The sequence below is a fragment of the Malaclemys terrapin genome, chromosome 15, assembly GCF_027887155.1.
Source record: "Malaclemys terrapin pileata isolate rMalTer1 chromosome 15, rMalTer1.hap1, whole genome shotgun sequence".
Taxonomy (NCBI): Eukaryota; Metazoa; Chordata; order Testudines; family Emydidae; genus Malaclemys; species Malaclemys terrapin.
The window spans coordinates 19428736-19442857 of record NC_071519.1 but is presented as its reverse complement, the minus strand read 5'-3'; the positions used below and the strand labels follow the sequence as shown (position 1 = coordinate 19442857).

Below are 14122 nucleotides of genomic sequence, written 5' to 3'. Positions count from 1 at the left end.
TCCAAGGACCTCAGATGGGTTATATACACGAACTATTCCTCACAACATGCCCATAGGAAGATATTATCCCCATTTCACAGATGGGCAGACTGAGGTAGGACAGTGAAGTGAGTTGCCTACAGCTACAAAGGAGACAGTGGCAGAGCAGAGATTACAACTTAGGAGTTCATGGCATCAAAACTACACACCCAAGGCAAATCGTCAACTGTTCACATGCTAGGCCTCGGTCCAGCACCACACCTGAACTATAGCAGGTGTTGGTCCTGCTGTAAGAGGTGAGCATCCATGTAATTACTTTTTTATCACAGGTGTCTAGTCTATGTAATACATGGCATTTTAGAAGGCTCGATCCATTGTGACCGAGACATGGCTTCCTTGCACCAGTAGAACTCGCTCCCTGCAATGGTTCCTCCAAAGCTGGAATTTGGTGCTGTTCAGGTGACAATGCAAGGCCTGCTCTTTTTCACAGGCCTCTATTTTATTTTCAGTAATGGGTTGTCACCGAGATTGGACAACCAGGCATGTGAGGGGCAAGAATTTTATTAATACGTCTGAGGGTTAACTAGAGCCATTTGAGGTTGGGTTTTGTTTTTTTTTTCCTTCAAATATATTCTTAGACCACTAAATACAAGGTCCTGGGCCTGATATAAATCTAGAAGAATAATACTGCTGCCATCACACCGATGATAAAGTTATACGCTGCTGTAGCAAGATGGTAAAAGAGAAATCAAATCCCAGTGCCTAAGGTTTCCCATTACTCAGTATTATTACTATGGAGAGAGATTCTGGCATTCTAATGCAACGATGCCACCTTGTGGAAATCACGGCATCTCATCACCCACTGAAACAGACAACTCAAAAGCACTGCCAAACAATACCAAGCTACAAAGCAAGCTTCCTTTGAATTATTGAATGGTAACCGTGCAAAGGATCTGATGCAGACAGCAGCCTCTGTAATGCTCTCTTTATGTTGGACAACAGGAACAATCACCTTATCATACTTTCTTGCAATGAACTAATGCATTTTCCTACTATTAGGATGTGACATCATGGGAAGGTAAAAGTTTCCTATTTATAGCTACCTGCTGTATGGTACAAGTTTTACACAGTTAATGGATTGAAACTGGACAGCATGTTTGATCCTAGTCAGTGTCAGAGAAAGAATTTGTGGTTCTAAAATCAGTGTCTTTGAGACCAGCTCAGAGATGTTTCTCCCAAACCTGGTGCCAAACACCCTTTGGAAAAAAGCCTTCCCACAGTAACAAAGGAGAGAGAACAAGAGGGGAGGGAGCAGGAAACTCCAACTCCAAGCCACTGAACCTGGGCATGATGAAGAGCTGGGTTCCTTATAAACAAGCTCAATGCAAATCTCAATTCTGTAACTGATGCTTAGATACTACCTTGAAAGGGGCATTTGAAACGCCAAAAACAGATTGGTGACTTACTGATTAGGCTAGTGCAAATTCCTCCACAAATCCCCTTATTGCACTAAACTGTCCCTCCTTCCCTAGGAAAAACAGAGGCTTCATAGCCATCGGGAGATGGTGAAATTCCTGACCTAGGTCATTTGACTATTCACCAGTTATGCATGAAAGAGTGAAATCACTACAAAGCAGACAAAAAGGGAGATAAACCCAGGTGCCCATGTGCACCAGACATTCAAGGTCACACGCATCTATAGTCCCACTGCTGGCATGTTACTTGCCTGTCCTACAAGAAAACGTTAGCCCAACAAAAAGAAAATGTGAGATGTTGTCCGAGAATGAGAGGAGGCTGTCACAGGAAAGGTTAACAACTCCACAAAGGTTATTTGTGACGTCCTAATGCAGGACAAGGAACCCAAGGTTGTGTACAAGTGAAAGAGAGAATGTGGGAATGGATAAGCATCCATGTTCTTTGGTTTGTGCCATCTCTCCCTCTCTTTTCCATCCCCTCCAGGTTTGCTGCTATCTATTAAATTGTGGTGGGGATTCGACTGTATCAAAAGAACCAGCATAAAGATTATTTTCTGGGTATGGATGCAAGGAATTCTCCAAACGTAGTAATAGCTTGCATTATATACAGTCTCCCATCAATGGCCTCATCTTCAGAAATGGATAAGTATCATTAGCCCTATTGACAGAGGGAGAGATGGCACATTCAGAGTCAGAGCTTTATCAGCTAAGCCACATGGTTAACTACAGGGTGAGGTATCCTAGCACTCTGGTTCTCTTCCCCTCACCACAGCACAGCAGTAACACTGGACCCACACTCCTCCCAAAACACACAAATATGTTGACTAAGACAAGGGAAGCCCCCACTGCACCCTAGGCACCATGGTTCTTTAGGTTACCAGGTGTCAGAGAGTTTCCACACATTTTATCTGCTTACCACTCAGCTGCGGCGGTGGGTACAGGTGGTAGGTGCTGTAGATATCATTGGACATCTGGAGCTTCAACCTCGTGTGTTTCTTCAGCAGGTCGGAGATGCTTTCCTCCTGGAAGGGAGTTTTCTCCAGGATCACTACAGCATCCTTTGCATCACCAGAGGCTTCATTCACCTAGAGTTAGAGGTCAAGATCAGCCGGCATACATCAAATTTATCCTAACTCGGCACTTATATACCCCCCATCACTGCAGTAGCCACACAGCTTCCTAGCATTGGCCACTTCCCATCAACAGGATGGAGAGCTCACCTGCTAACAACCAGCAGCATACTTGCCTCTGGCCATTTAACCTGCAGATACTGTTCTTCACTCTGAAGAGGATGTGAGAGCTATGTAAGGGAGAGAAGTGGAGGCTGTGACAGACTGGCAATACCCTGTAATATGCTGATTGAACTTTACTGGATGAAGTTAAACCTTACCGATTTAAACTTAATACCTTTGGGGTACATTGTATTGGAAATGCAAATGTTTATGTACTAGTGAGAGATTGAATGGCACTTCTTTAGCAGGAAGATAACATTAATGCTATCTCTGAAAGGCACAGGGAAGTCAAAGATCTTTTTGGTACTACATGTGTGATGTGAATTTCCGTAGGAAATGCCTTGAGGTGAGGGGAATGCAAATTCTCCCTCTCCCAAGCCACCCTTTGGAGATACGGTCTGTATACTAATTATCTGCTTCTGGAAACTCCACGTCAAAGACCCCTGATCTGTACAAAAGGGTGGACTGAACTTGTCATGGGTGTGCTGAAGCGGTGAGATGAACTGTAACCCCAAGGACTCACCTAGCGTGTGGGGGTAGAGAGGAGAACTTATCCCACCATAACCCAAGTAAGAATTGGGATGAACTCTGGTAAGCTTATTAGCATGTGTGTAGGTTCTTTTATTGTTCTTTTAACTGGTTTCTCTAACACTTTTAACCTTAAGAATAGTCTAGGCCCGCTTAGAAAACTCTGTGTGGTAACCTGTAACTGTAGCAATCACTCTGTTATCGGTCTCTGAAGAGAAAGCAAGCAGATGTGCTTGGACTGCCTGCCTCTGCTGCGCATAACACAGAGAAGGCAGGGAACTGTGCCGCCTGGGAATACCTCGGTCTGAAGGGAGAGAGACATGGGTCTCCACCCAAGACAGGCAACAGCTGGGGACTGGAAGCCTGAGAGAGGGTGCCATGGCTGGACCACTGAAAGGAAGTGCAGTAGCAGTCGCCCTGAACTGTGACAGAGTCATCAGATGCATCAGCAGCTAACACACAAAACAGATGCACAAATACTCACCTACTGAATGCTCAAGGGAGCAGGCGTTTTTCAAAGAATGTTTGCCCTGGGCAACTAAGGGAATACGCCATCCAGCTTCCTTTTAAGTCTTCCATTTGTTATGTGAATTTGGGGCTGAGTAAGGAAGTTCTGTCACAGGTGGTGGGTGGTACGGCTGTCTCAGCCTGTTAGCAGATGTTGGAACCCCACAGAGAGATGCTGACTGTTTTCTACTGACTCGTGATATCCTTGATTCCATTCCATATATAAAGGAGGTGGAACTGGGTTGCTGGGTAGAAGGATATAGGGTCTGGGACAGAGACCCCTTTGAAGAAACAGCCAAACCAGAAAGGGGGGGGGGGGGGAAAGGCCTGGGATGAAACTTGTATTGTATTATCAGTTACTTTGTTAATAAAGCCACATCCCAAGAAGGCGGTGAGTTTGACCTTACAGACTTCGTCTGGAGCAGAGTGGGAATACCACCTGCTTTATGTACCATTTCATGGGATCCCCAGAAAACTCAGGCCTTTACCACATCCCATCCAAGAATTTAAGATGGGTGTGAGCTGTGTAGTTCAGGTGATGGGATGCGATGGTTAGACCCAGCTCTTGCCACACTTCTGCTTTGTTCCTGGTTATGCAGTAATTAGGTACAGGCCCAAATTCCTGTATCATCACTTTGAGAGATGGCACAGATTTATTCAGAGGTGTTGTGTCAGGTGAGGTAAGTTGCAGAACAGCGAGCAAGTCTAAGCTGGGGTAATTTACATGCCAAGGGACGAGAAGAGAGGGATGTAATAAGGAGGGCAAACCAATAGGAGGATGCAAGAAGCATTAAGCTAACGTCCTTCACTTTCCCAGACTTAAGACACCTTAACTCACACCCTCAATATGTAAATTATTCTAACTCACACACCCTTACACCCACTTACAATGTCTAATTTGACCCATGACCTACTGCCTGAATTTGGCCCATGGAACCTAATAAACTCTAGTCCTCTCTTCTAAAGGATTTATTCATCCAACATTAACATGCTGCTTTGAAATTATGAGACACTTTGCAATTTCCTGACACTTCTTCATCTGCCTCAGTTCTCTCAAAGGTGGATTTACTGCAGACGATAAGGACTAACCCAATAGTATACCAAGCTTATATACTGAGCTGTGAGCTACAGTCAGACCTTTTCTGGCGGCTGTATGGCTGTAAAAGTTGAATTAAAAGAGTACTTACAAATTTCCCATTTTATGGCCCCTGAGTGGCAAGTCCATCCGTCTTATTTACAGCGTTTGAGTTACCAGCTAGTTTGCAATTCAATTTCATTTTAAACATGAAAAACTGATCTTCAGGCCAAAAGCAATAGATATGCTAATAAGAAAAATAATCTAAGGCTTTAGATAGGTTTCCGATGCTTTGTTACCGAGACCAATTGCAATCGCCCCACTCCAATATTTGCCTGCTTCACAGCACAGTAAACTGGATTTGGACAGCACCAGACTTAAAAGCAATTGTTGAGCCACTCTAACATGCTTAAACTTATCGTGAAAAGAAGTCTCTCAATGGAAAGACATTTTAATAAGGCTAGTTTAATGGGGCTATTTTTTTAAAACATATTCACTTCCCTCCCTCCACTCAGTTTTGAAGTCTGTCACTAGTCAAAGGCAGAGACTATTCAGGGTGTTAAAAAGCGAAAGCTTGTTTGAAGGTTTGGGGCCAGGTCTTCTGGATTTTGCCAGATGGAATCTCAGGCATGTCCCTAGCTGGCTTCATACCACTGGGAGTATGTGGATCTGAATGATCAAGTAGCACATGGCTCGCTTATATAGATCTGAGCAGCCTGGGGCTTTGCACTTCTCAGTCCCAGGTGTGAATCCAGCCTGGGTTGGAAGGGAAGGCTGTTTAGTGACAAAGCTGGAGGTCGGTTGTGTGTGGGGGAATCAACATCTCATAGGCAAATTCCCCACCACACAAGCCAACTCAACTGGGGTTGTAGGGTTCAGAGACTGGGGTTCAAATGGCTCATGAAGACTGAACTCCTCTTGTGATCCCATGGGAGATTCCCTTCAGGTAAGGGGCGGGGGAGACAAACTGGGCCAGCTGGGACAGTAACTATGGAAGCTAATACTGCTCTTGCCTGTACTGAACATATTGTGGGTGGATGGACTTCACAGCTGTCAATCCAGCATCGTTTACTAGTACTGAATTCACTCATCAATCCAGCATCGTTTACTAGTACTGAATTCACTTAGGAAAAAAAGAGACCTGAGGAACTAACCAAATGCAACCCAAGCAACAGTCAATTTCCACTAACAAAAGTGAATGGGAGAGTGCAGACCTAACTGGGCAAGTAATGCTATAGATTTCAGGACTGGGGGACACAATTAGATTCAAGCAGTGACTTGCAAGTGTCAGGATAGTGGGAATTCCTGAGCAGAAGGACACAGAGGAAAGGAAGAGTTTCCCATAGTGGTTCAGAGAGGGGCTGGTAATTTGTGTCTCCCTTTCTATGTCCAACATTGCTTAGAGAGGATCATGTAACACTCCATAGTAGTTGGAAGTGGGCAACACCTAGCCACAAAGAGCACGATCCTGCTGACTGTCTGCTGAAGAAAACCATTTCACCTGGCTTGCAACCATATTCTAGTAGGTTTCATTGAGCTTTTCAGGGTGTTATGAAGATTTGGGGCCAGGTCTTCTGGATTTTGCCAGATGGAATCTTACAGCCACCTCGTAAGGAACAAACCTGTTGTACGTATTATTGTCCTCCTTGGGTAAACCTCACAAAGGCACGTAAATTACCTGTGAAAACAAGAGGTGGCTGCTTTTGAAAGCATTACCCCTTATTTACATAGTACCCACCATCTAGTGAGTTAACATAATTGTCGTAAGAAGCAACAGAGGGTCCTGTGGCACCTTTGAGACTAACAGAAGTACTGGGAGCATAAGCTTTCGTGGGTAAGAACCTCACTTCTTCAGATGCAAGTAATGGAAATCTCCAGAGGCAGGTATATATCAGTGTGGAGATAACGAGGTTAGTTCAATCAGGGAGGGTGAGGTGCTCTGCTAGCAGTTGAGGTGTGAACACCAAGGGAGGAGAAACTGTTTCTGTAGTTGGATAGCCATTCACAGTCTTTGTTTAATCCTGATCTGATGGTGTCAAATTTGCAAATGAACTGGAGCTCAGCAGTTTCTCTTTGGAGTCTGGTCCTGAAGTTTTTTTGCTGCAAGATGGCAACCTTTACATCTGCTATTGTGTGGCCAGGGAGGTTGAAGTGTTCTCCTACAGGTTTTTGTATATTGCCATTCCTGATATCTGACTTGTGTCCATTTATCCTCTTGCGTAGTGACTGTCCAGTTTGGCCAATGTACATAGCAGAGGGGCATTGCTGGCATATGATGGCATATATAACATTGGTGGACGTGCAGGTGAATGAGCCGGTGATGTTGTAGCTGATCTGGTTAGGTCCAGTGATGGTGTTGCTGGTGTAGATATGTGGGCAGAGTTGGCATCGAGGTTTGTTGCATGGGTTGGTTCCTGAGTTAGAGTTGTTATGGTGCGGTGCGTGGTTGCTGGTGAGAATATGCTTAAGGTTGGCAGGTTGTCTGTGGGCGAGGACTGGCCTGCCTCCCAAGGTCTGTGAAAGTGAGGGATCATTGTCCAGGATGGGTTGTAGATCACTGATGATGCGTTGGAGAGGTTTAAGCTGAGGACTGTAGGTGATGGCCAGTGGAGTTCTGTTGGTTTCTCTTCTGGGCCTGTCTTGTAGCAGGAGGCTTCTGGGTACACGTCTGGCTCTGTTGATTTGTTTCTTTATTTCCCTGTGTGGGTATCGTAGTTTTGAGAATGCTTGGTGAAGATCTTGTAGGTGTTGGTCTCTGTCTGAGGGGTTGGAGCAGATGCGATTGTACCTCAGTGCTTGGCTGTAGACGATGGATCGTGTGGTGTGACCGGGGTGGAAGCTGGAGGCATGAAGGTAGGTGTAGCGGTCGGTGGGTTTTCGGTATAGGGTGGTGTTAATGTGGCCATCGCTTATTTGTACGGTGGTGTCCAGGAAGTGGACCTCCCGTGTAGATTGGTCCAGGCTGAGGTTGATGGTGGGGTGGAAGCTGTTGAAAGCATGGTGGAATTCTTCCAGGGCCTCCTTCCCATGGGTCCAGATGATGAAGATGTCATCAATATAGCGTAGGTAGAGAAGGGGCATGAGTGGACGGGAGCTGAGGAAGCGTTGTTCCAGGTCATCCATAAAAATGTTGGCATATTGTGGGGCCATGTGGGTGCCCATAGCGGTGCCACTGGTCTGGAGGTATATATTGTCACCAAATTTGAAATAATTGTGCGTGAGGATAAAGTCACAGAGCTCAGCAATAAGTTGTGCTGTGTCATCATCAGGGATACTGTTCCTGACAGCTTGTATTCCATCTGTATGTGGGATGTTTGTGTAGAGAGCCTCTACATCCATGGTGGCTAGGATGGTGTTTTCTGGGAGGTCACCAATGCATTGTAGTTTCCTCAGGAAATCTGTGGTGTCACGGAGATAGCTGGGAGTGCTGGTGGCGTAGGGTCTGAGTAGGAAGTCCACATATCCAGACAGTCCTTCAGTGAGAGTGCCAATGCCCGAGATGAGCATTTTCTCACTGCTGTACTCAAGGATCTCGCTCTATATTCTAGACATCTGTCAGCGGGTGGCATTCCTCCAAAACAAAAGCCATACATGCTGCACAGGTACAACACACACACACACACACGAATGGATTGAACAACAAACCTAACGACATAAAAGCCTCAGCCCAAGTTTGCTTCCAGGCTTGGAAGTTCCAAAGGGTCCTTTAGAACTTCTCGTCCCTACATCCCACTGCCCAAAGGGCCTTTTCCACCTCCCTTAAAGCCAGGGTGGAATTAACAAGCTACACCTGGCCCGGGGAGTCAGCAGGAATTAGTCAGCATTTCCTTGCAGGCTTCAAACACCTACTAATAGGGTGGGGCAACGGAAGAGCTCTGCCACCCTGTTACAGCATCCTGGGCGTTTATTTAACACCTCCTGCCTTGCACATGCATAAGAGAAGCGAAAACTGTTTCCGCTTCTTCTTGATCAATTCCGATTCTTTGCCTGTCTCTAATTTCACATTCAGAGCACTGTAGAGTTGCCCCAAATTAACAATTTGTAAATAATAATAAAACTCCCCTTTGGGGGCAGTTTTCCTTACCCTGCACTTGTGCCGAAGACTAGGAGTTTGAAAGGGCTTTGGGGGAGAATGAAAACAAGAATGAGAAGGATTGACATGACCTTCCCGCTGCCCTAGCACGATCTCCTTTGAATCTAGCACAATGCAGCAGCAGGAAGGATGGCCTCAGAGGACTCACAAATGGGAGATTGCTTTTTGGCTGGCACTTTTGAAAACTTGTTTTTCTTCAGGGTTCAGTTACTCTGTAAAGAAATTACAAAAGAGGCAGCCAAGGGACTGTGGTAGGGGATCTGTATTCCGCTCTTTCGTATTGTTCAGTACTGGAATTAGTTACGTTGGAGTCTGCTCATGCTGAAAATCATAAGCATCATCTCAGCAGAACCTAGGTTTCAGACAGACTTCACACAGAAACATTTACTATATGCAGAGGAGAGAGAGAGACCATTTTACAAAATACTTAAACTCCAGACCAAAGACAGCTCTAGGTCAAATCAACCGTGATGTGAAGGGTGGTATCAATGGAAGAAACAGCATATCTAGCACCAACTTGACATTCAGTAGGTCTGGAAAAGAAGGGTAGCATACATTCTGAAGGGATGAAAAGCAGAAACAATACTAGGATGGAATACGAAAAAGCAACCCCTCTCTTACCCACTAACTGTCCCCAGCACTCCTGGGGCTAGTTTCATTCCTGGTGGTAAGCAGGTGTACAGCTCCATGTGACTTCAATGAGAACTGCACCTGCTCACGGCAGGGCTGAATTTGAATCAGTATGAGTACAATGGATTTCCATACCTAGAACCCAAATCTGACCTCTCGTACCAGTGCCAGGCAGGAGTAACTCCACTGAAGACAATGGGGTCACAAAGATATAAAAGATATTCAGATTCTGTAGTGACCAGGCTTAAAAAAAAGTCAGTCTAAAGCCCAATTCATTTCCTCCATACTGCCCTCCCCCAATTTGACTGGACAAACAGTGTGCTTCCTTCTATGATGATGACTCTCTCAGTACCATGTGATTTGAGGAAAGGTGGATGATCTAGTGGTTAGATCACAGGATTGGGACTCAAAACTCCTGGGGTGCCATGGCCACCTCACTTAACCCCCCGCACTGCAGTCTGATCATCTGGAAAATGAACAGACCTGCTTCCCCGAGGTGTTATAAAGCTTCCTTAAAGCTTGCAAAACACTTTGTGATTCTTGGGCGAAACGGCCATTTATAATTATTACTGCTGAGGCAAGGAGTCCCCAGTCCAACTAATCCACTCACACAGCTAGTGAGAATGTTACAACCAGAATGATTGCCATTTCCTCTTTCTGCCCAAGTCAGCCCAAATTCCTTTCCAAGCTCAAACCAGGCACACACAGCAGTAATAAATCTTCACAAGAAAACCAGGTTGGTGGATCTTGCTTCTGCTCATGTGTGTTTCAAGCAAGGAGCTGCGGAAATCATGAGATGATGCAGTCCTGCCCTCTCCGGCTCTCCTCAGGCTTCAGAGGCGAATCAGCGCCCATGCTGACTATCTTGCTCATTAAAACACAGAACCAGAGGTGCTTTCCTCATATGGTTTGAAGCTCACGCCACTTTTATTTTTATTTATTTATTTTTTAAAGTTATTTGCTCCATGCTTCTTACATTCCAGGGATTTACTGGGCATGACAGAAGGATTTGATTTACTTGGATAATTTTAATAATGGAAATTGGATTGAGATCTCCTTTAAAAAAAAAAAAAAAAAGAGAGAGAGAGACACCCTCACCCAGAGCACAGAAGGAATGCAATTCCAGCACGTCACTACCAAGCAGAGAACTGAGAAGAGGGCTGGAAAATATATTAACAAGCACTGCAGGCATCAGCTATGGCAAATTGTAACCCAGTGAAAAATCTACAGCATCACAACATAAAAGTGCAAAAGACCCATTAGTTCATCCAGTCCATCTGATCTGGGGACAAAGGCAAGATTGTACCCTGCAAAATATTTTTAAGTCTTTTCTCCAGCCTAGTTTTTAAGAGCCTAGGCAATGTGGCTCCTACCATTTCCCTTCGGCGATTATGTACAGTGGAGTCGCATCATGCGCGCATTTAACTTACACAAATTCAACTATACGCGCGCAATGAGTGTATGTCCCGGGGTGAGCGTGAGATGGGAGACGTGAATCTGCTGTTCCCTCAGTCGGTCTCAGTTCCTGCATGCCTCTCATAGTGTGAGCATCTCACCACGCTGAGTGTGATTCTAGTGTTTAAAGGTACGTATTTTTCGTACAACCTGGCCCCTAAACGCAAGCCAACTACTTCATCTGGTGCTCAACCGAAGAAACAGTGATCTGTTCCAACGCTGGAGGAAAATTTGGCTGTGTTGGACTTACTGAGAGACAGTATGTCGGTCTCCAACATGGCACGTAAATATGGCCACAACGAATCTAGCATCCGTGCCATCAAGATTCGAGAGAGAGAAATTCGTCAAGCCGTGGCATCAAGTGCTCCAGTAACTGCTAAGGTGACAACCCAGGTGCGTGATAAGACTTTAGCGAAGACTGAAAAGGCATTAAACTTATGGCTGGAAGACATGAACAGTAAACGTGTGCCTATCGATGGCAACATGGTGCGAGAAAAGGCTCTTAGCCTCTACGCGTTGTTCAAACCTCCCGCCGAAGAGGGACAGCCTTCTGATGAGAAGGAATTCAAAGCCAGCCAAGGCTGGCTTAACAGTTTTAGGAATTGCTTCAACCTCAAAAACGTGCAGACTACTGGTGAAGGGGGAGGGAGGGAGGCGGGTGCCATTGTATATGCATTACTCATCTTATCCCTTGGGAAACAGAGTGGGAGAAAACCAAGCTATGTCCCCTACAAACACCCATAATACTTTTAAAGTGACACTACAATTCATTTTATATTCACTGATTTACGGTTTATTACTATGTCAACAGCACACAAACCATACACTGATTCCTTTCTCCAGAGGGAGCAGAAGACATCAAAACCCACCCAACACTAATGAAGCAAGGAGAAAAGAACATGATTTCTCTTCCTCAGCTGAAGTAACTATGTCAGTACAAAAGAGGGTTAGAGACAAAGATAAAAACAGCTTAAAAATGAACTGCAAAGTGGAAAGAGTCATTTGTGCCTTTTATGAAGTCTAAAGTATGCTCTTGCTTCTAAGAATTAGCATTTCTCCCCTCCATCCATCATTGCGGGGGTCTCAACTAAGATTACAGCACTTGTGATGTCACTGTTCAGAGGCTGCAACACTCTCACCTAAGGCCATGTCTACACTACAGCGACTACACCAGCAGTGCTGAAGCTGTACCGCCATAGTGCAGACGCTTCCTACGCCGAAGAAAGTGATTTTTCCTTCAATTTAGTTACTCCACCTCTTTGAGAGGCGGTAGCGAGCTTGACAGAAGAATTCTTCTATCAACCTAGCTGTGTCTAAACTGGGGGTAGGTCAACATAACTATGGCATTCTGGGCATGAAATTTGTCACATTCCTGAGAGACGTAGTTAAGTTGATCTATCTTTTAAGTGTACACCAGGCCTTAGTCTTCCGGCAAGCAAAGGGAAGCAAGATCCTGATATTTCACATGTACCAAACAAGGAGGGAAATGGATTTTTTTAAAGAAACTCAGGGCAGTTTTTAACCACCAAGTGCCAGGGCTGGGCGAAGAAGCCAAGTCTCCCAGCTGTCCGGGTATAACTAGCAGGTGCTAGTGCTTCCATGGGGAAAACAGGCTTCCAAGAAGGTTGGGGATGGGAAGGGTGGTTGGAAGAGCCCAAGTGACCCCACGAACAGGCAAGAGAAAGGAGGGAGTCTACAAGAGCCAGAGACTTGGGGTCCTTTCCCCAGGACATGGCAAGGCAAGCACTGGGGGGGCCCTGCCATGGGAGGTGCCCCGCCCCATCTGTCCCTCCCCTGCACAGAGGGTAAAAAGAAGGAACAGGGACTTTATCAGGAAAGATTGTGGGGCAGGACAATCACCCCATGGACATGACCTCCAGCAACCTCCTTGGCTCAGAGCAATGCCCCCCCTTCACCAATTCCCCCTCCCCAGGTCAGAGCGATGGCACCCGCCCCCCTTCACCTATCCCCCCCTCCCCGTCAGAGCAATGGCACCTGCCCCTCTTCACCAACCCCTCATCCCCCGGGTCAGAGCGATGGCACCCGCCCCCCTTCACCAATCTCCCCCCCCCTCACCTGGTCAGAGCAATGGCACCTGCCCCCCCATCACCAATCTCCGCCCCCCCCCAGTCAGAGCGATGGCACCCGCCCCCCTTCACCTATCCCCCCCTCCCCGTCAGAGCAATGGCACCTGCCCCTCTTCACCAACCCCTCATCCCCCGGGTCAGAGCGATGGCACCCGCCCCCCTTCACCAATTCCCCCTCCCCAGGTCAGAGCGATGGCACCCGCCCCCCTTCACCAATCCCCCCCCCCGGGTCAGAGCGATGGCACCCGCCCCCCTTCACCTATTCCCCCCCCCCCGGGTCAGAGCGATGGCACCCGCCCCCCTTCACCAATCCCCCCCCCCGGGTCAGAGCGATGGCACCCGCCCCCCTTCACCAATCCCCCCCCCCGGGTCAGAGCGATGGCACCCGCCCCCCTTCACCAATCCCCCCCCCCCGGGTCAGAGCGATGGCACCCGCCCCCCCCTTCACCTATCCCCCCCCCCGGTCAGAGCGATGGCACCCGCCCCCCTTCACCAATACCCCCCAGGTGAGAGTGGTACCGCCCCCGATCAGAGTAGTACCGCCCCCTCCGTCACCAACCCCCTCCCCCCCGATCAGAGTGGTACCGCCCCCATTCCCTCTCTCCCCGAGGCCAGAGTGGTACAGCCCATTCCCCCCTTACCTGCCCGTGCAGGAAAATGGCCTTGTCTCGCGCAGACTCCCTGAGCACCCTGCGTACGCAGAGCTCGGCCAAGGGGAATGAGCCGCCGCCGCCGCCGCCTCCCGGGGGCTCGGCCGACTCCTCCGCTCCCTCACGCTTCCTCTTCGCGCCGGTGGCCTCCGCCATCACTGTAACTGCTGAGGGAGTGCGCATGCGCCGCGACTAGAGTGGGTAGAGGCGGGAGGACTCAGCCCCCTAGACACCCCCCCGCAGAGAGCTCCCCCTGCTGGGCTGGGGCTGCTACTGGAAGGAACCACTGGGAAAATGGGGCGGGGGGGGGGGATTTGGATGGACGCTTCCATTCACTGGAAGACGTAACAATCAAGACAGCGTGGAGGGGCAGGTGGCTGCACAGGGCACCCACCCGTGCGTGGCCTGCAG

General features: G+C 47.5%; 1 protein-coding gene across 1 annotated transcript in view; it reads right to left on the bottom strand.

Annotated features, from left to right (window-relative positions):
* DCPS (decapping enzyme, scavenger) overlaps positions 1-13894 on the bottom strand; it is a 58464-nt gene extending 44570 nt beyond the window's left edge. The window contains exons 1-2 of the mRNA XM_054005836.1: positions 13703-13894; positions 2371-2539 (exon numbers count right to left, since the gene is read on the bottom strand). Of these exons, the coding sequence (XP_053861811.1) occupies positions 2371-2539; positions 13703-13894 (361 nt within the window). The remainder of the gene's footprint in view (positions 1-2370; positions 2540-13702) is intronic.
* Positions 13895-14122: the final 228 nt, after the last annotated feature.